General features: G+C 37.7%; 1 protein-coding gene across 1 annotated transcript; it reads right to left on the reverse strand.

Annotated features, from left to right (window-relative positions):
- Window positions 1-659: 659 nt before the first annotated feature.
- e2f6 (E2F transcription factor 6) lies at window positions 660-22,156 on the reverse strand. The gene is made up of 8 exons (XM_059025803.1): window positions 21,618-22,156; window positions 12,162-12,280; window positions 4,871-4,923; window positions 4,131-4,347; window positions 3,406-3,565; window positions 2,870-2,983; window positions 2,189-2,351; window positions 660-1,289 (listed from the first exon to the last, which is right to left on the reverse strand). Exons 1-8 carry the CDS (start codon window positions 21,963-21,965, stop codon window positions 1,234-1,236), a joined length of 1,230 nt encoding a protein of 409 aa, XP_058881786.1. The 5' UTR covers window positions 21,966-22,156; the 3' UTR covers window positions 660-1,233.
- Window positions 22,157-22,293: the final 137 nt, after the last annotated feature.

Below are 22,293 nucleotides of genomic sequence, written 5' to 3' on the forward strand. Positions count from 1 at the left end.
TTTTTTTCTAATATGAAAAACATTAGTCATGCTCATATGTATGAACGGAACTTGAAATGTATTTGCTTACGATTGTAAGTCGCCCTGGATAAGGGCGTCTGCTAAGAAATAAATAATAATAATAATAATAATAATAATAATAATAATAATATAAGGGTTTTTTTTGCAGTTTAGGGGTCTGTTGCCATGGTAACATAGAATATCTACATTCAACCTTGGATAACGTGACTGGTGGACTGGACACCTTCGCTTAATTCGGCAGTCTTGGTCCCGAATTTTCTCCATACAAAATACATGCATCCTGCCTCTTAATTTTTTAACTCGACATTTATTACCGGTACCGAAGGGATAAAAACTATTAAAGACTAGTGGATAACTCAACACTGTCTTTTCACTTGACCGACCTCTGCCTCATTCATTCGCAACTACCACGTGCAGCTGGTTACAGTATCAGTTCATTATGAGCGAGAAGCGAAAAATTAGTTAGTAAATACAGCTACATACAACAAACATGATGGCCATACAGCAGTAATCACAACTCAGGATATATATACACGAGTATTTGTATTTGTAATGTATTTTTTAATATAAAGTTTTCAGTGTCATATTTACATGTTCCTTGGATGCAAATTGGTTCAGACATACAACAAAAAGCATCATTAAAATGAAATCTGAAATCAGTTTTAATCTGAACCAAGGTACTCGACAAGACAGAAACAAACAGAGGGCTGCAACATTTTTTTAATTGTAAACTAATAGCAGATCGTCAGTATTGAGGTCAAAAGGTTAGTGGAGACCTCATCGGTTAACTTGCCATGTCTGCCCGACGCCCAAGATGCAGAATGATAGAATGGGATGTATTGCTTTCAGGAAACCTCTTTATTAATAATAATAATTATTATTATTATCAATAATAATAATCCTTCCTAATATAATATATAAATCGTATTCATACATTTAGGTTCACAAGTGTTGGGATACTTATTTTGATACTACAGCAATATTACAAATAAAACAGCCTTGTGGCAAGGTCCTTGTGGTTTTATATTTTGAGATAGGATCGTCCCATCATGAAGAAAAAAAAAAAAAAAAAAAATGTCATTGATTTCCGGTCATCTCAAATGATTAAATGTTCATTTTAGTGCCAACCTTCGCAGGGTCCAGGGGTCTTTCGATAGTCTTCTTGTGGTTCTTCTTAGATCCATGTGTAAACATTTGCAAGGTGAAAACAATTTACTCTGAATTTTCCAAGCACACTCGTTTTATAGTTAATGATTTTATTGGCAGATCTAAAAGAGAAAATAAAAAAAAAGACTGCATGTAAATGTATACTCCGGAATTCTGAAATCAAGATAATATTAATATTCCTGAAAACCCATTACAGCATTTTCAAATTGAAGAAACCAACTATTGGTAATCCAGTAAATGAAAATGTGGAAATACAAAATTATTTCTTTCCAGGATACGTGAATCTTCATTGGCTACTAGAATGTAGCTCCTTGATCCAGCTAAAATCCTTTATCTTTAAAACTAGTTCCGGCAAAAATGCTTCTCAGCAGCCCAAAAGATCGATCAGAAGACCCTGTTTGTGGCTTAATATGTACTTTTTTTTAATTAAAGCACAAGGTTTGGGTTTCAGTCTGAGTGCCCATTTCTTGGCTCTTGGCAAGATCATGCACAGTAAGGTTAATCCTGTATCTTGATACAGCTCCATAATTAGCTAACCACAGCGATCCTTATTATTATATATTTATATAAGTTATCTAAAGTGATGCATTATTGTGGTTTAGATTCACACTGTATCACTTTCTGCTTTCATCAACACACACAGTACTGGTAACTTTGTAAAACTCAGCATTTTAAAGCACTCCTGTAGCCTTAATATAAATAAATAGATCCTGGATTTTCAAAAGGTCATGGTCCAAATCTCAACAGATGAATGTGCATTCTAACTCAACTGTTCAATTAGTTTGAAATACAATGGTGGCCTGCTCATCTCCCCCCCCACAACCAACCACCGCTCCATAGTAATATACTGGCTCTATGGGGATCTTCAGAAAAGTAATTCTTGACTCGTCAATTTTAAAATGAACTATAATTCAAAGTGAAAAAAAAAACCTCAAGAAAATAAATAAACAAAAATCTATTACACTGCTATGCAAGGGTTAGGAATGGGATCCCAAGTTACCTTTGTCAGCGGGCAGTGTGTGTATGCTGCTCTCTAGTGTTAAAAAGGTCCCTGAGGCCTTGGCATCAGAGTTATACTGCTGGGACTCATCTCTCTGGTCTACCTCACACAGGAACACATCAATGGGACCCTTTGAACTCTTTATGTGAATCTGAATGTTGTCCTAAAATCAAAATGAACAGCAAATAACTACATTCAGAAAACAGTATTAGTTTTTCACGAGGCACCATTCTCTGTTCAGGTCTCGCATGATTATTTTTAAAAGAAACGCATGTTAAAGCAAACATGCATTTTCATTTTAAACATGCTATCTGGTACCAGAAGTTAACCAAGCTTGGCTTGCATAACTGAGGGTGGTTTTGTACTTCCTAAGTCATTTAATCTAAAACAAAGAAACACATGCTTTGACCCGGAAGACACTGCTGAGGTGAAGTGACCCAGTATGTGAAACAGTAGCAGGTGACCTGAAAGACATGCTAGTAAGGAAAAATTCAATTTGGTATTCTGAAAGTGCATGCAAGATCAGAGAGCTAATGGAAGTCCATGACATAGAAGACTTCTAAGATAATGAATAACTAGAACCCCTTTTAAATACTTTTCTTGTTAAAACTTCAGTTAAAAATCTTCAAAAAGGTTGAAATATTAAACAAACCATGTATTTATTATTTTAAAAATGTATACCTCTTTAGGATGGGGAACCTCCAATTTTGTTTCCTCTGGAGACCTGATTGCAATTACAACCTGTTCTTCGAACGCCTGAACTCTGTGGATATCCTGATATGTTACATAAGCAGCTGTATTGAATTGTAAAGGAAAAGAAATGCAGAACTCAGGACTTTCCATTATTCCCAGGACACTAATAAATTGAATTAATCGACTTTGAGTCTGCTGAACAATGTAAAGGAGCAAAATGCCATCTTGTAATAAAGCGGAGTTAAAATAAATTATTTGTGGGTATGCGCTGCTTCCCAGTGGACACCAATAGATATTGCAGCCCACCACACACCTCTCACAGAACCACCCTAATTGCATAATTAAATATTTCTGCATTGCAGATTGCCCTGCACAGATATCCCACCCACAATAGCCTTTAACCAGCCAACCAATCAGAAGCATCCTGATACTCATACAGGCATCAAAATGTTTGCATTTAATATTTGAAGCTTTAGCAAAGATTCCACACATGCTTTTTTTTTTTTTTTTTTTAAAAAAGGATATTTAGCATTTTCATTTTGATCTGTTAATTGAAATAACTGATGAGCGCAGTCTTTGATGAGTTCATCTAGAGCTTCTTCCATTGCGGTTAAGTCCATCAGCTCATTTTTCAGCTCATGCTGCTTCATTTCACATTTTAGACCACTGCTGAGACTTGAACCACTGCAACAAAACAATGATAAACAAGGTTTAGGGGGCTCCCGAGTGGCGCTTCACGTGGAGTGCAGGATGTGCTCTATAGTCTGGACGTCGCGAGTTTGAGTCCAGGCTATTCCTTTGCCGACTGAGGACGGGAGCTTCCAGGGGGCGGCGCTCAATTGGCTGAGCATCGCCCGGCGGGAGGGAGGACTAGGTCGGCCAGGGTGTCCTCGGCTCACCGCGCACCAGCTGCCCCTGTAGTCTGGCCGGGCGCCTGTGGGCTTGCCTGTAAGCTGCCCGAGAGCTGCATTGTCCTCCAATGCTGTAGCTCTTGGGTGGCTGCATGGTGAGTCTGCAGTGTGAAAGAAAGCGGTCGGCTGACGGCACAGTGCGTGTTCATCTTGGTCCTCCCGAGTCAGCGCAGGGGTGGTAGCGATGAGCTGAGCATAATAAAATAATTGGCCATTCCAAATTGGTAGAAAATAATAAATAATTGGCAACTACTAAATTTATAAAAAAAAAAAAATTGAAAAAAAAAGTGTTTTCGTGCAATTTAAAAACAAAGAAACAAAGAACAACTTTGACTTACACCCATTGTATTTGATTTTTTGTTCGTTTCTGAACGAGCTGAATTCCATCCAATACATTGGTGATATCATAGACTCTTCTCTTCCGTACTCCCAAAGTCCGTGCTACATTATTTAAATCCAAAATGCCTTCTGGAGCAACCCGCACCATATCCATAAACCTCTTGGTTAGATGGACAAGAGATGCATCAAATCGTGCCTTTGGGTGTTTGTCCATACCTAGGAAAAAACAAACATTTTATAACAGCTGGTCAGCAAAGAACACGGACACCATCAGCCTCTAATAAAGGAAGCAGACAGTGCTCATAGTTCAGTTAAAGTTTCCCTGCAAGTTAACATTAGAGCAGTTGCACAAACCACAATCATTGATGTTTTCTAACAATAGTTTAAGTTAATTTGCTTAGACTAGATTAAGTTAAAGTGGCAACGTAATCCATGCTTATCTAAATTCTTAATGCAGTAGTTTTCTGTTCCTATGTTTGACTAATGTAATACTTTGATCTGTTTTTGTCATATACAGTTTTATATGCTGTTGTTATACAGCTGTTCTTGTATAGAGGAGTGAAAACATGACGACCAAGGAGGTCACTTTCATTATTATTAATAAGAAAATGCTATACTCAGATAAACCGCAGACTGGAATTGGAGACCTGGTTATAAAAAGTTAATAATGTACCCCAAAAAGCACAGATCACTGGTTATTACTAAATGATATATTGAGCCATAAGTTTAAGAAACTTACTATGATCCAGATATGTGCCATCCATGGGGTCATCATCCATGACTGAAACAATGCTTTTGAGAAGAAAAACAAACAAAAAAAACACATTAGAACTAACTGGGAACAGAATTAAATTGACAAAATTCATGCCCCCTAATATTTCAATATCAATTGAAATAATGGATTGCAGGCAGACCAGACTAATACTGTTTTCCTCATTGCCTTATACCCTTTAAAACTTTAATAGCCAGACATGTATTAAAATGTCACAATGCAAGGTGTTTGTATTTGTGGAGTGGAATACATGTGCACAGTAGTACATTACTTTATCAATTCCTACTAATGTTATTCAAACAATTGTATTATGTTTGTAATGGCCACACCCTTAAACTGTATGTAATGGCATCACAAGTCATTAACTTTGTTTAAACCGGAAAATGCATGACATGACATTTAAACCAAAATTAGTAACAAGAACTAAATTTAAGAGAGACAAATGCACGACAAAGTATCGATTACCAGTTTTGGAACATCCCTTTCACAGACACACAAAATAAAATGCATCAATTGTATTTTGGTGTAAATACCTTGATAAGAATCAGCCCCATACTGTTTTATTAAGTGAACAAGCTGTTGAGTTTTACAGCAGTAACTGCTGACTTTCAAAGTTGCAATTGTGGATGGCAAGAAATGTTTGTCTGCTAAAGACTACCTTAAGTTCGGCAGTCTACATACATCCATAGGTGAAGCACTGGTGCCTGTGCAACAATGATATGCTGTCAGTACCAAGGGGTTGGTTTGATCCCAGCTAAGATTGCTACACTACCCTTTGACCTGACATTGTACTGGGGTCAGTCTCTGCATGCCTTATTCTCCTGGTGGAGCCATATGAGAGGAAGAAACTCTGTTATGCCAAGTTAGCCACTGAGATGGAAAAGCAAGGATGGAGTGTCTGGGTTGATCCAGTAGTGGGTTGTCAGGGATTTGTCGCGCACTGCATGACCCAACCTCTGAGATACTGGATTCAGTGGACAGGAGTTGCGGCGTACAGTGAAGGCTCTATCCGAGGAGGCACAGAGAAGTAGCAACTGGTTCTGGTCGAGGAGCAATGAGGCTGACTGGGGACCTCAAAAAAGAGGAGATGGAGGAAGTTAACATCATTGAAAAGGAATGGACGGCCAAGGGAAGGAAAGTTGACTCCTGGAGCCATCAACACCGGGTCAATAAGAAATCCACATTACCCACCAGAGAAGCGCGGAAGGGTTGTATATTACAGCAAAGCTTTGTCTTGGTTGGTACCCACCACTGTGATCTCATTTTATCTGGGCAAAACGCGGAGTCCAATATTAGCTTGAAATAAATAACAACTACTCTCATGTAATAAAAATCAGTCGTTCACCAGTGTAAACCAAAGCCAAGGTGACCGGGGAAGTCAGCATTACGGCCTGTAAAGAAAGTCAAGCAGTTTAAGAGTTGTGGTCATATTGTTTCTTTTGGTGTGCTGAATATTTGAAAATACAAATTTCATTACTAAGACTTTACTAATACTGGTATAAAAAGACAAATCCTTCTGTTTTGTGATTTACTAAAACAGACTAACACTACTGTTTCTTATATGATTATCTTTTATAATGGTTTTTGAAGTGTTGAGTGTTTAAATGTATTTATTCATTTTTTAAATGGTAATTTGATCCTATATTTTGTATTCTTGTTTTAAGCCCAGTGATCTTGGTCCACTGCCACTGTTCTTGTGCAGCTGGAAGTGCCTTGTGTGAAATCCACGGATAAATGATGTGTCATTGCGTGTGACTAGAATGCATGAATAAAATACTGAAACTAGTAATGTAAACCAAATTAGCGTTTACTGAAGATGTATGCAATACAATATATTACAAAGACAAAAGAATGTTTTAAAATTAGTTTACTTTGACAGGGTCTCTTAGCAAAATCTTTTCAAAATGCGATACACCTCCAACCCTGTTTCCCTACAGCTTTTTCTGTTACCAAAATAGCTTACAATTACATTCTTTCGGACCTTGAGAAAGTCCATAATAGTCTTGTTTCAATGAGGCAAAATATGTTTGTTGGGCTTCACTAAGTAACTGCCTTAGGAGAACTAATTTTACAGAAATCGGCATTCTTCTGCTGTTCATACCAAGACATGAATCCTTGCATCTGTAGCGCTGCTGTCTTGGCGTCGACTCCACAGGCTTCCTCACTGCCACTGTCATCACTGTTACTGTTGTCCAATTTGACGCTAAATGTGTGTGTGTGTGTGTGTGTGTGTGTGTGTGTGTGTGTCACGGACATTAAGACTGGCAATAACGTACTAGATAGATAGATAGATAGATAGATAGATAGATAGATATAATGCACTTTCGCTTACAGTTTGATTGATTATCCAAACAGACAAAACGTGATTTATTATAAGGATAGCTACGCATGTTTACTTACCTTGTGTCAAATCGGATGTCCTCATCTGAGCCTGCAAATAGCAGTAATGCTGAATCCATTGCGTCGTCTTCGGCGATAGGTTCAGGCTTCTCTCTCTCTCCTCTCGCACACAGTACTAGGTCTTGGTTGCAGTAGACTATATTCATTCCACTGAAACAGAAATGGAATCGCACCCTGTCGTACCCGAAGCCGCCCTCCATATGTTGCTTCAATCAGATCACTTTTAATAAAATGTCTGCTGCAAACTTTAGTGTATCTGGTAGCCGTGAAGCAGTCTCTCCGGATGTTGTGGATCCACTTTTCTCTCACCTCTTCATTCACAGGGAAGGAGTGAAAACTTAAAGCCGAGTTGTAACGCGCCGAAGCTGAACACAGTGGAACACAGCAATGATCCAAAGCGCTTCCTTCTCGTTTCTGAAGTTTCACAGATTTTGAAGTTGAACCTAAAGTAAAACTCATCGTACTATTCGCAACGAATGACGTATATATTATTGTACTGTGAGAAGAAAGTAAATGCACATTGTGTGTGTATGTATATGTAATTTTTATATATATATATATATATATATATATATATATATATATATATATATATATATATATATATATATATATATATATATATATATATACATATATATATATATATACATATATATACACACACAGAGGTACCCCTCCACAAAAAACGAAGAATGCACAGTTTTCTCTGAAATAACTTGAAACTGACAAAAGTAATTGGCATCCACCATTGTTTATTCCATATTTAATAGAAATCAGACTTCAGGTAGTTTGGCCCACTCTTCCTGAGCAAACTGCTCCAGCTGTCTCAGGTTTGATGGGTGCCTTCTCCAGACTGCAAGTTTCAGCTCTTTCCATAGATGTTCGATAGGATTCAGATCAGGACTCATAGAAGGCCACTTCAGAATAGTCCAATGTTTTGTTCTTATCCATTCTTGGGTGCTTTTAGCTGTGTGTTTTGGGTCATTATCCTGTTGGAGGACCCATGACCTGCGACTGAGACAGAGCTTTCTGACACTGGGCAGTACGTTTCACTCCAGAATGCCTTGATAGTCTTGAGATTTCATTGTGCCCTGCACAGATTCAAGGCACCCTGTGCCAGGCGCAGCAAAGCAGCCCCAAAACATAACCTAGCCTCCTCCATGTTTCACTGTAGGTATGGTGTTCTTTTCTTTGAAAGCTTCATTTTTCATCTGTGAACATAGAGCTGATGTGACTTGCCAAAAAGCTCCAGTTTTGACTCATCTGTCCAAAGGACATTCTCCCAGAAGGATTGTGGCTTGTCAATATGCATTTTAGCAAATTCCAGTCTGGCTTTATGTTTTTCTGTCAAAAGTGGAGTCCTCCTGGGTCTTCTTCCATGGAGCCCACTTTCGCTCAAAAAGCGACGGATGGTGCGATCAGAAACTGACGTACTTTCACCTTGGAGTTCAGCTTGTATCTCTTTGACAGTTATCCTTGGTTCTTTTTCTACCATTCGCACTATCCTTCTGTTCAATCTGGGGTCGATTTTCCTCTTGCGGCCGCGCCCAGGGAGGTTGGCTACAGTTCCATGGACCTTAAACTTCTTGATAATATTTGCAACTGTTGTCACAGGAACATCAAGCTGCTTGGAGATGGTCTTGTAGCCTTTACCTTTACCATGCTTGTCTATTATTTTCTTTCTGATCTCCTCAGACAACTCTCTCCTTTGCTTTCTCTGGTCCATGTTCAGTGTGGTGCACACAATGATACCAAACAGCACAGTGACTACTTTTCTCCATTTAAATAGGCTGAATGACTGATTACAAGATTGGAGACATGTGTGATACTAATTAAAGAAACTAATTAGTTTGAAATATCACTATAATCCAGTGATTTATTATCTTTTCTAAGGGGTACCAACAAATGTGTCCAGGCCATTTTAGAATATCTTTGTAGAATAAGCAATAATTCATCTCTTTTCACAGCTTCTTTGCTTTATTCTATGACATACCAAAGGCATGCAAGTATACATGATAAAATAGCTTTTAATTTTGTCACTTTTCAGGAGGAATGAAGCATTATTTCAATGAGCTGTAAGGGTACCAACAAATTTGAGCACGTCTGTATGTATATATATATATATATATATATATATATATATATATATATATTATATACATATACATACACACACACACACACACACACATACAGTACTGTGCAAAAGTTTTAGGCAGGTGTGAAAAAATGCTGTAAAGTAAGAATGCTTTCAAAAATAGACATGTTAATAGATTATATTTATCAATTAACTAAATGCAAAGTGAGTGAACAGAAGAAAAATCTAAATCAAATCCATATTTGGTGTGACCACCCTTTGCCTTCAAAACAGCATCAATTCTTCTAGGTACACTTGCACAAAGTCAGGGATTTTGTAGGCATATAGTCAGGTGTATGATTAAACAATTATACCAAACAGGTGCTAATGGTCATCAATTCAATATGTAGGTTGAAACACAATCATTAACTGAAACAGAAACAGCTGTGTAGGAGGAATAAAACTGGGTGAGGAACAGCCAAACTCAGCTAACAAGGTGAGGTTGCTGAAGACAGTTTACTGTCAAAAGACATACACCATGGCAAGACTGAGCACAGCAACAAGACACAAGGTAGTTATACTGCATCAGCAAGGTCTCTCCCAGGCAGAAATTTCAAGGCAGACAGGGGTTTCCAGATGTGCTGTCCAAGCTCTTTTGAAGAAGCACAAAGAAACGGGCAACGTTGAGGACCGTAGACGCAGTGGTCGGCCAAGGAAACTTACTGCAGCAGATGAAAGACACATCAGGCTTACTTCCCTTCGCAATCGGAAGATGTCCAGCAGTGCCATCAGCTCAGAATTGGCAGAAAACAGTGGGACCCTGGTACACCCATCTACTGTCCAGAGAAGTCTGGTCAGAAGTGGCCTTCATGGAAGACTTGCGGTCAAAAAGCCATACCTCCGACGTGGAAACAAGGCCAAGCGACTCAACTATGCACGAAAACACAGGAACTGGGGTGCAGAAAAATGGCAGCAGGTGCTCTGGACTGATGAGTCAAAATTTGAAATATTTGGCTGTAGCAGAAGGCAGTTTGTTCGCCGAAGGGCTGGAGAGCGGTACACGAATGAGTGTCTGCAGGCAACAGTGAAGCATGGTGGAGGTTCCTTGCAAGTTTGTGGCTGCATTTCTGCAAATGGAGTTGGGGATTTGGTCAGAATTAATGGTCTCCTCAATGCTGAGAAGTACTGTCAGATACTTATCCATCATGCAATACCATCAGGGAGGCATCTGATTGGCCCCAAATTTATTCTGCAGCATGACAACGACCCCAAACATACAGCGAAAGTCATTAAGAACTATCTTCAGCGTAAAGAAGAACAAGGAGTCCTGGAAGTGATGGTATGGCCCCCACAGAGCCCTGATCTCAACATCATCGAGTCTGTCTGGGATTACATGAAGAGAGAGAAGCAACTAAGGCTGCCTAAATCCACAGAAGAACTGTGGTTAGTTCTCCAAGATGTTTGGGCCAACCTACCTGCCGAGTTCCTTCAAAAACTGTGTGCAAGTGTACCTAGAAGAATTGATGCTGTTTTGAAGGCAAAGGGTGGTCACACCAAATATTGATTTGATGTAGATTTCTCTTCTGTTCACTCACTTTGCATTTTGTTAATTGATAAATATAAACTATTAACATGTCTATTTTTGAAAGCATTCTTACTTTACAGCATTTTTTCACACCTGCCTAAAACTTTTGCACAGTACTGTGTGTGTATATATATTTTATAATATATATATATATTTTATAATATATATTTTATAATATATATATATATATTATACATATATATATATATATATATATATATATATATATATATATATACACACACACACACACACACACACTTGTTTAGTTAAAAAAAAGTATAGGTATAGAGCAGTAGACAAAACAACCTATATTTTCTATGTGATTATTGCGAAGGAATGTGCTTTATTTTAACGTAGGCAGTGACACAAACGGGGCGTTATACTTTTGCTTAGTTAAATGCAATACATTGCTCGTTTTACATTTCGAAGCACAATTTTTATCGTACAATAACGCCAGCATGCCACACAGATCTCCACCCAAACAAACCTACACTACAGAGCAGTAGGCTGCTGCTTCCTTGTCTGGAGCGGAAGTCTTGTATCAGACTCGTGTGGGGAAACTCAAATCAGTTCAGATCCGAATGGAGCCCGTTTTGGTTTTGTGAAGAGTTCAGTCTGGTTGTGCACAAACATCATTTAAAAGCCGGTAACTGGTGGTTTGCGAGTCGAGACAGTAGCGACACTCCATTTAGCAAAGATATGTTTGATATGTTGTCTTCAGCACAGGCCGCTGTACGACTCCACTACGGTGGATTGACATTCTCAAGTTACCCGCTAGGTGGACCCCCTTCCGTTTTAATTTTTTGTTTTTTGTTTTTACCAACAGCGGGAGATGTTTCTGATCTGCGCCATCTACTGGATCAAGACCTCATATGTCACCAAATAATGAAAATGCCTAATTTATATTTTATTATTAAATGGATGCACTCCCAATAGAATTATTAATGCCACCTTGTTTACCATTTCATCGAGGTCAAAGGGTAAACATCAGGGATTTTGTTTTACCCCTCCTTCCTTTCTTTCCTCCCACATGAATGCTGTACAAATAAATAATAAAATAAAACTTGAACTACGTTACTATTAGTAATAATGTACTAATACAAGATCAGGTTAACTTCTCTAATCCTGAATGTTCTAACAAGTAATGAGCTATCAATATTAAAGTATAGCAACAGCCACATGCCACTCACTCTGTGAACTCCTGGTTAGAGGTCCCTGGAAGCTCAGCATCAGTCTCCCAGCTGAATGTCAATGGCACAGTGTCTTTCTCAGTGCTGCTTCCACTGGATACTTTAGTCATCATTCTATCCTGCATTACAAATGGCAAATGTCAGCATTACATTTAAAAAAAAAATAAAAAATTGGTAAACACGGTTTCAAGATCCATTTTCTACAAAATATTTTTAAACAATCAAAATTCTAGGTTTCTCTAACTTTGCCAGATCTCTGAAGGTACAACACAGACCTACCCTCTCCTCTGTGGTGGTATACAGTGCATCTCATTCCCCAAATGCTCTCACTGCTTAAGAGGATTGAACCCGTTCTCATTCAATTTCAGTAAAGCAGGGATGGGGATTTGCTGTGTTGTTAATAAAAACAGTACATCATGGGGGATGACGATGTTTCTTCATGTTCAAGTTATAAGGTCTCTACAGACACCTGAATCACATCTCTGACGTTAAGTTTTTGTCCCTAGGATTTTTAATCATCTTTATAGCTGTACACTACTCCTGGTTAGAAACGTCCCTGCTGTCGGCAATGCAGCAGAGGCCCCCGTCCATTGTATATGTACTTTACACGTTAACTTTTAGCTGCACTCAACTCATTTTTACAAAAAACTTACCATAGGCATTCTTCAGCTTGCCATGGTTCTGTTTATCCTTTGCAAGCTTGACCCAATATAAGCCATACATTTATATCAAGATCTTCAGACCCACTTGCCCAAATGTGATGAGACACTGCATGGGCGTTTGTTACTTCCACATACTGTGAATGGAGATCCCAGTGACCACCACAGTCACCTGACTGTTTGAGCTGTTGAACTCTGCATCTTGAGAAACATGTGTATGGTTTTAATGGAACTATCCTGATCAATTGTTAGAAGATGCTGTTCTATATGCTGTGAATGTACATGATCTACTTCCTTGTACTTTCTTACACCTACAACATTGTACTTAAACCCGTTGAGGATTTATCTTAACATATCTTGTATTAGGCCACAGTAAACAATAGACAAGCGTTTTAACTGTCTTTCACATTATGCCCTTTCCTGTCTTGATAACAGTGTCACATCATTGACGCCCACAGTTTTGGAATGACTAAGAAAAGAAAAATAAACAATTCACAGAAGAGATAAAGCTTTTCTAATTGGAATATTGCTGCAGAATGCCACATTAGGATTTTTTGAACTACCGTAATACTGTAGTAAATTTGCTAGATGTGCTTTTACAAACCATCCAGAAACTGACAAAGCACAAAGGGGCTTATTTCAGATTAATTGCTGGGAACTAAAATTGTTACAGGTAAATACAAATTCACGTCAGAACAGGCTGCAATACTGATGAAACACAATGTGTGTTTGGTTCTGCACTGATGTGTTTATCGACCAAAAAAGAAAATGAAAACACATCGCAGGAATATATAAATGATCCTAAACAGAAATGGTTGACATGGCCTGCATGCTACTTTATTTTAATTCATAAAAATGTTATGATGTCTATTTGAGGCATATACTTGTACAAGGTCACGATACTGGCCAGTTTAAAAAAAAAAAAAAACACACAACATAGTATGCAGGGATGGAAATATGACTTCTACTGCATAGCCGTTTCACCCATTCCAGGTTTTAATACAAGCTTGATTAGCCACAGCGAATAGGTAACAAGCTTAGGTGTATCGTCAAAGTCATAGTGAAACCAGGGGTGGATCAAACTGCTATGCAATGGGAAGACCTATTTCCATCCCTGGTATGCTATGCTTCCTCATGATTATTATTATTATTATTATTATTATTATTATTATTATTTTAAACAACCTGAATGGCTCTTTAAAATGAAAGTTTTCTTCGATTATTCAGATTAAGCTTTCCACAGAAATCAAGTTCTGACGGTGTTGATTGGGTTAATGTACACACACAGTCTTAGAAAAGCAGCAACCATCACAAATCCAAGCAGCTATTTCTTCTACACACGTACTGTGGCAGGGCAGAAGCCTTGCCATAGTGACGAGAGGAATGTAAGGTTGGCAGGGATGGGGTTAATTCTGTCCCTGCCAACAATCACAGGTGTGGGCATTCTCCAATTTGGTGAGTGCTAATTGGAGAATGACCACCTGTATATAAGGGAGTTTGGCAAGTGTTTTGACCTGTATTGTTATATGTATTTTGACTACTTGTAGTGAAGGCGATTGCCCAGCCTATGTAGTATTGTTTTTGTTTAAACCTTTTAGTTTGACCCTCGTGCCCTGTTTATTTATGTGTTTGTTTTAATAAATGTGCACACTAGTGCTTGAACTGCAGCTTATTTTCTCATATCTGCCAAAAAACATCTGGGCCGACAGCGCTATCTTGCCACATGATACACACACTGTTTTCATGTTTTTTGACCATAACAGGATGACTGAGTCAACTCGAAAAAAAGCAAGAGAACTGACTTCCAATACAAAACACACAACTGCAGAGCACTGCACTTGCATTCCAAAGGGCTGCATTTTTTTCTGAAATTCCAATCCCCACTGCCGCCTCTTCTACTGATACATACATTTTTAATATGCCATGGGTAACTACCATTAGCATGCAGAAACGGTCTTACAAGGGGGGTTTGCTGTTCTCTGAGCTTTTTCTCAAGAAATATAAATGTGACCATTTCTCCAATTTCTACACCAAGAATGCATGCCCTAATTTCTCTGTGGCAGAATAGGGCAAGGCATTTTTTCAATTTGTCAGTATCTGGTTCTGGCCAGCTCTCAGAAACCACAAGGATCTGGTCAGTACTTGCAGCAGCAAGTGCTGTCCTGTGTGATTAAACAGGGGCGTGTTCTACTCGAAGAACAGAGATCACATGGAACTGTTTTGAAGATCAGGTCGTGAAATCTTTACAAAACTGGAATGCATAACCCAACTGTTTTCAGTTCACTTTAAAGTGACACGAATGGGAGCGCTCAACTTTGACTCTTACGGCAAATATCTCACATTTTTCAATATTATACAGTTAGGTATGTAAATAAATACATGATGGTAGTAGAACAGATGTAAGTTGAGTTGGCATGAACTGACAAATTCACGTTCTCATCTGACCTCAGTGTACAGTGCCAAGATATCTTGCTATTGTGGTTTTTTCACACTGCATTGTTGCTAGAACCTTTTATAGATGGAATATGATATTGACTGGCTGGTTCAGACAAATACTACCCCAGAGAGAGGTGAGCTGCTATTACTGTAGGATCCATTTGCTGGGGACAGAGTTATGGTATATATCACAACTTGAAATTAGAAAACACAAGCTCCTTAAAGAAACTCAAGACTCCATATTCAAGATGACTTAATTTGTCCCAGGATACACGGAGGGATATTAAATACTTGAAATGTGAGTTTCATTGAATGTACAGTTTAAATTGTTTCCTTATGAGCAGAACAGCTACAATGGGGAATGTGGGACAAAGACCTGTTACAGACTACTACATCAGTTCAGTGAAATATGTGTTTTAATGAATCATTTGGTATCCTCTAAATTAAAAAAAACAAACAACAAAAAGAAAAACACACATACTGTGATCTACAATCCAGGCCAGTCTGGCTCTGGGGGCTGTTTATAGCTGCTGTGTTGTTGGCTGTGTATATTGAGAACTTCTAACTACTAAGGCTCACACAACCAAGGCTCTGCAGTACAAAATCATCTATGAAAAATGTATACAAAAAATAATACATAACAAAAAGCATAACTGTACTCTAGTATACACTTTCCAAGGAAGGACTGATCTCATGAAAAGCCAGAGGCCTTGTTTGTTTCCCTTACCTGCCACAGATATATTAAGAAATACAGCATATTTCTCCGGTTTTCTCATTTCATTTTGTTTGTGTGCATCTGTGTTTGTGCGTTTATTTATTTAATTTAAATCCCCTTTAAAAGACATGAGGTTGCTTGTAAAGTTGAAGTGAAACTGGTGGGGATGCCTACAAAAAAGATGGCTGGACTCCAAGAAATGCATAATTATGGACCTACCCACTTTCGAGATGCTGGATCATCACATTCCAGAGAGTAGCATAATGTAGCTCCTTCTTCTTCCGCACATATCTGACATTCACCACTGAACAGTGCGTTGTAATGGAGTCACTTTGCGTAGGAATAAATATGAAGTATATTCATTTCTAAATTTCCACATCATGCACTCAGAAGTGCTGTTAAATTCCATGAATCCTACTAAAAACATGTTATCTGAACAGAGATGCAGAATCAGGGATTACCCAGATTAAAATAAATATCAGCCTCCTACTGCAAAGCAGTTTCACCCATTCCAGGTTTTAATAGGAGCTTGATTTGCTACAGTGTATAGGTAACAAGTTTAGGGAGTGGATCAAACCCCTATGTAATGGAAGTCTTATTTCCATCCCTGCATATTTAATTAGGCTCATTCGTGAATGTTTAACATTTTCAGTCTCAATTAATTATACAGTCACACCAGTTGGTATTCCTATCTTGTGAGATCAGGGCATGGTTAGTGCTTGATGCATATCAGGTGTTGGTGGCTGTGCTTTAGGAAGTGTAGACTTTCGAATGAGATGTATTTCCAGGTCGTCTATTTTGAGGATAAAGCCATGTTCATTCGGTTCATATACACAGCAAAGCACAGCACTTACGTGAAGGTTTTAACTGGTGGTGGCATTAAATCAATAGAATAGACCCATCCTATGGTGTTAACCTTGGTGATCTGGACGTATAGAAATACAAGTAAAAACCCTGTCCTAACTTAGAAACCTTACCAAGTCTTCAAATTCAAATTCTTTGGTTTGCTCTCAGTAGTGCTGGGTTTGCTAGAATTTCAAACGTGATGAATGAAGGATAAATGACCTATTTCTTTGTCTTAAAATGCAACATTTTCTTTAAGAAATCCTTTGCTGTAGCCCCTCGCTAATACAGACACTGTTATGCTGTACATTCGGATATGCCAGACACAGCATATGTGTCCCAGTAATGACTAATTAAGTGTGACGCTGGGCACTGTGAATTGTATGATTCAAAGAGAAACACTGGAAAAAAGTCTGTTATACTGACACCAGAGAGAGGATGAAAACAAAACGGTAGAACAGATAGAAGTAGCTACTAAATCGCTACAACAGGATTAAAAGAGGGCAAATAAACTCATACTCTACACAGTTTAAACTAACTGTGATTGAATGGTTGGAAAACGGCGAGAAGCTTTCAGAAATACAGTGGTTCGAAACATAAGATATGGACAACAATAATTAGAATTGTGAATTCTGACGTCTATTGGCTTTTTGCAAAGGAAGTCTGACTCTTACCTACAGAAAACAAACACAGCAGGTAGGTTATGTGTTTACTTGCTACCAGGCTTACACTGTAAAATGTACAATGCACATTTAAAAGTGATTTATTTCTAGAACGTGTGTGCAGTATATGTAAGGTACTGTAGAGTATCATAATGTGTCAATGCGGCACCATGATCTATTTTGTGTTAATTGTGTACTAAGTAGGCTACGGTAAAAAAAAAAAAAAAAAAAAAGAATCTGCTTAAATCATTTAGTTTCAATTTAAAATAATCCTTTATTATTCAGAACTCTACAATGCAGGATTTATTCTGTGTTACCGGTAGCCTATAGGCTAAAAAGTCAAAAGAAAGTGCGCTAGGTATTCATTTGATTTTACTACTGTATTGTGTACTGTATAGGTCTTAAGCACAATGAGTTATACACTTAAAATAAAACTAAGCACTATAAATGTGTGCGTGCGATTTAAAAAAATTTTTTTATTTGTACTTCATAATGTAATCAACATAATATTAAGTGAAAATATCTATAACAAAGTTTTATCAAAATCAATCATATGGAATTACCCTATATTTATTTCTTAATTACAATTATAAATAAGCAGGGTAAATCTAATGCTTTACAAAAATCACTACCGACTCATTCTGTACATTCTATTTCTTAATTTCATGTCATTATTCTTATTGCATTACATAACTATTTCTAATTACCAGTTAAAATATGAATAATGGTATTTTAGCTTTAAGTTAATCATTATGTATATAGGTGTCTGACAAATAAATTTAGACTTAGTGTTTTTGCCACAATTTATAGTTTATAATCTGTTAACTTTTTTTTTTCTTTTTTCTGTTGAATTTACAGATAGTGTGAAGAAAACCCACAAATCTACAGATCTGGACAGCACTCAAGCTCTGTCTAAAGTACTGAAGTATGCTCCAGACAGAAGAGGTGGAGGAGGAAAGCCACAACCTCCAAAAATATAAGTGATAGAGAAGGGGGGGGGGGGGGTGTTGTTTGTGTTCTGTTTTTGGTAGGGGAGTCATTATTATTTATTTTTTAATTGTTATCAGTATTATTGTTATTATTTGTTATTGTGTTTAATTGGGGAGGTGGTAACTCGTTTTTTCAGAAAGCTAAAAAGGAGGGGGTCTTTCATGTATACAATGGGAACTGAGGGAATGGTGGATGTTTATAGGAGTAGAAGATGGGAAAGGATGTTTTATTGTATTCCTAAACATAGAATGGGGGTTTGAATATCTATGAATGTTAATGGTAAAGGGGGGGGATACTATATTTAAAACGTAATTTATTCTTTTTTATTCTTCCAGTGCACTGTAATCGTACTTGTTCTTGTTGTAACATGAATTATCTTTTACTATTTCTTAATAAACTTCTACTAATCTACTAATAGTGTCCTTTTTTATATGACGCTTTGAATTGATATATCTGTGTGTACTTTGTCTATAGAAAATGTTAGTTATGCTTAATAATGATACTGGCCCACAGTTAAATAACCTTTGCTATAGTTATACAAGGTATGCGGTTTGTATTTGTTGTAGATATTGAAATATTGAGACAGTTGTTGACCATTTTAATCTGCTCTTTAAGTTACTCTTTTTATTCACTGTAATGTAACATCTAATAATGTTGTGTGTTTAACGTAAGTTAAGTCGTCTTGGATAAAGGTGTCAGCTAAAGAACCTAATAATAATAATAATAATAATAATAATAATAATAATAAAGCTATTGTAACACTTGTAATTCTGTATACTATTGTAAGTCTGCTAAGAAAATCATTAATAATAATAATAATAATAATAATAATAATAATAATAATAATAATAATATTTGCATATGAATGTTAGGTCAGATTCTGACCTGATTCTGACGTTCATATTGTGACGTTGATATGACGTTGTGATTCCGTCATATTGTGACGTTGATATGACGTTGTGATTCCATATAGAACCTTATTCTGACCAATATCCAACGTCAGAATCTGACGTCTTTACAACGTCACTGCAACCAACTTTGCCCACTGGGCTGGGACCCGCGGGGAACATATGGTGAAAGTAATTATATATTATTCGCTGGATAGACAATTTAACGGATTCCAATGATTATATAAATCTTTATGTAATCCTTGCCCAATTCAGGGAAACGTCTATTGGAAAATGTCGGCTATTATCTCGCGAGAATTTGTAATGCGAGCAGTGCTAACACAAAATATGGGAGAAGCACACAGATTTTTAGCTGCTTAAATTCTGCAAAGCGATGTCACGTGTGGAATCATTTCCTAATACAAAAAAAATCTAAAAAAGGATGGCTGTATAGCATCAAACATTGCGGTATGTTGTTTATGCAAGGCTTAAGTAAAATAAGATGGCTGTACCACCAACCTCATGTAGTCCTACATCTTAAAGTACCGGAATGCCCATTAAAAATATAGCTTTTTCTAAAACAAATGATTACTAATTCACGTTGTATTTGTGCATTGAACTCAAGGTAACATTTGCATGCGCCTCGCATGCGACTTTTAGGCTACTCCCCCTTGATCAGTGCTGCCTGATTGGCTGTTTTCCAATTTGGCTTGTTTTGAAAGCATCTAGCGGGTAAATGTTGTCTTTGGGGTTGTTTGATTTGTCTGTTTTTATCATGCATGTTTTTTTTGTATTCATTTCTATTTTATAAGGTCATCACCAGCACAGAACTTGGTTGCCCTGTATATTATATCACATCCCCCCATGCACGTCTGTACCCGCCATAAATGACATAGTTGCCACTTTGTTTATTGCGAAGAAACTACAATGGCAGGGCTAAAAAAAAAGAAAAAAAAAAGAAAGAAAAACACAAACGATGTCTACTTTTGCTCTGTTTCTGCCTGAAATACACACAAACAAGATTATAATTTAAAGTTTGACATCCTCTGCTTTATAGTTAATTGAGTGGAGCAAAATAAAGCCTTCACAACCTATTCTGGAATATTACAGTTTTACATATCATTTTATGATTTAATAGTACTGGAAATCTGCTTTAATTTCGCTAGATTTACCTGGGAATTGTGCAGCATGTGATTGGAACAGGAACCTGAAAGTCGTTTTTGTATTTAACTTAAATACGTTAGCAGTGTACTTCAACTTAGGTGTAGTAAGTTATATCAATGTATATGATTGATTAACCTATTAAGTTTGACCTGTTGTCAGAGCAATACTACAAATAAATATAAATCTTGCAAACACCACATTTGTGTCTCCAGTTTATTATAGAAGGGCCTGGGATGTTGAGAGGAGCTGCTGTATGTTTAGAATTTAGAAAGTTTGGTTTTATTATAAAAGTAAATGAAAAGCTTTAGAAGTGTATGTCTATTTTCTTTATTTTTCGTATGATACAGTATTTTTAGGAACAATTAGCACTCCGAGACCACCCAAAACAACTGTTTGTTAACCACTGATCTAAAGAACCACGATTATACTTTTTATTTTAAACACATTTGCGAGGTAGAGTGATTCAACGTCAATAGCACCAGACAGCAAGAGACATGCAGACAATACAACAAAACAGCGAGAGAACATACAGTAAGAGACCAAAAACTATTAAACTTGAATGCTTGCTGCGCAGTCATTTTCTGAAAACAAAGATTTCTATTTGTAATCAAATAAATTGAATAGCATGCTGTTTTAACAGTATTACAGAGGGATTTGTATTATTTTTTTGCAAGGTGTCGTTTGAATATAGTCAAGAAGATATCAGGAATACATTTGTATTTATTATTAAACGGCGATCATTGTTCATTATAAGTGGTTATGTTTTAAATGTGATTAGTACAAGTGTAGTGTTGCAACATTCAGTTGCAGTAAGTAAAGTTTACAATATGGACGCTGCGCTACAGCTATTAAAAAAAAAATAATAGCTATTAACTCCGTAGGAGTGATTTAATTATACCCGTCTCCAAAACATGTGTTGCAATTAATAACTACAACTAAAAAAACAAATAACACACATGGATGGTCTCGAAGACCTGCCCACCTTTTTTTATTCAGCAGTTTTTTGAGCATCTCTAGTAAAAAAAAACAAAACCCAAGTACTACACTATGTGTCCCTTAGTTGGTGTTTACAATCACAGCTGAGAAACTCCCTGTCTTACCTCTTCTCCCGCCTCCTCGACCGGTGATATTACACGCTCTTCCGCGTCGAGCTCTGCATCTATGCCCTCGTCGGCAGTCAGCGGTCCGTCTAAGTAGGGCGGCATGATGGGGATGGCATCTTTACTGACACCAAACCGCGTTATGTGGTGCTTCAGAAAGTGGTCCTCGCAAATCCGATGGTGATCACTAAGAGTAGAAATACGCTCCGTCTCCCTTAACGCTGCCAGCCACACTTTGACTCGGCTGGCGTCTTTGGGGAAGCTGAAAAAGCGCTTGTGAGCACGGTTTGCGAAGCCCGCTTTCGGGTAAGATTTGTTGGGGCAGCCCTGAACCATGCATTGCACCATGGTGAAGATTTTTTTTTTCTCAGCGAGCAGCTCGCAGCAGGGCGGCAGTGTTTTGATTTCAATGGCTGGTTAGCTGCTATCCCGGGGGTGGGGGGGTCCAAACCGGAACCGCAATATAGCATGTGATAGCCCAGCAGCCAATCTGACAGCCCACAGCAGACACCTTTTCCTTTTCGCAGCTCAGAGTGGAAAGCGAGGCGGGGAGTGGGGTTTATTATTGATGCAGCGATGTCTAGCGGAGTATTTCCCATCATCCCAAAATATACAAGCAGGCCTCAAAACAGCTTTCACTAACAATTTTTGTCAGATTAATGTGCAGAAATGAACT

This window comes from Acipenser ruthenus, chromosome 6 (genome assembly GCF_902713425.1).
Source record: "Acipenser ruthenus chromosome 6, fAciRut3.2 maternal haplotype, whole genome shotgun sequence".
Lineage (NCBI taxonomy): Eukaryota > Metazoa > Chordata > Actinopteri > Acipenseriformes > Acipenseridae > Acipenser > Acipenser ruthenus.

Excerpts from the sequence above, each read along its gene's own strand:
- e2f6 (XM_059025803.1), bottom strand. The coding sequence starts at position 21,965 with ATGGTGCAATGCATGGTTCAGGGCTGCCCCAACAAATCTTACCCGAAA. Across the intron at positions 4,348-4,870 it reads TGGCACATATCTGGATCATA|GTATGGACAAACACCCAAAG; the intron begins GTAAGTTTCTTA and ends GTTTTTTCCTAG. Across the intron at positions 2,352-2,869 it reads AGGTTCCCCATCCTAAAGAG|GACAACATTCAGATTCACAT; the intron begins GTATACATTTTT and ends TTTTGATTTTAG.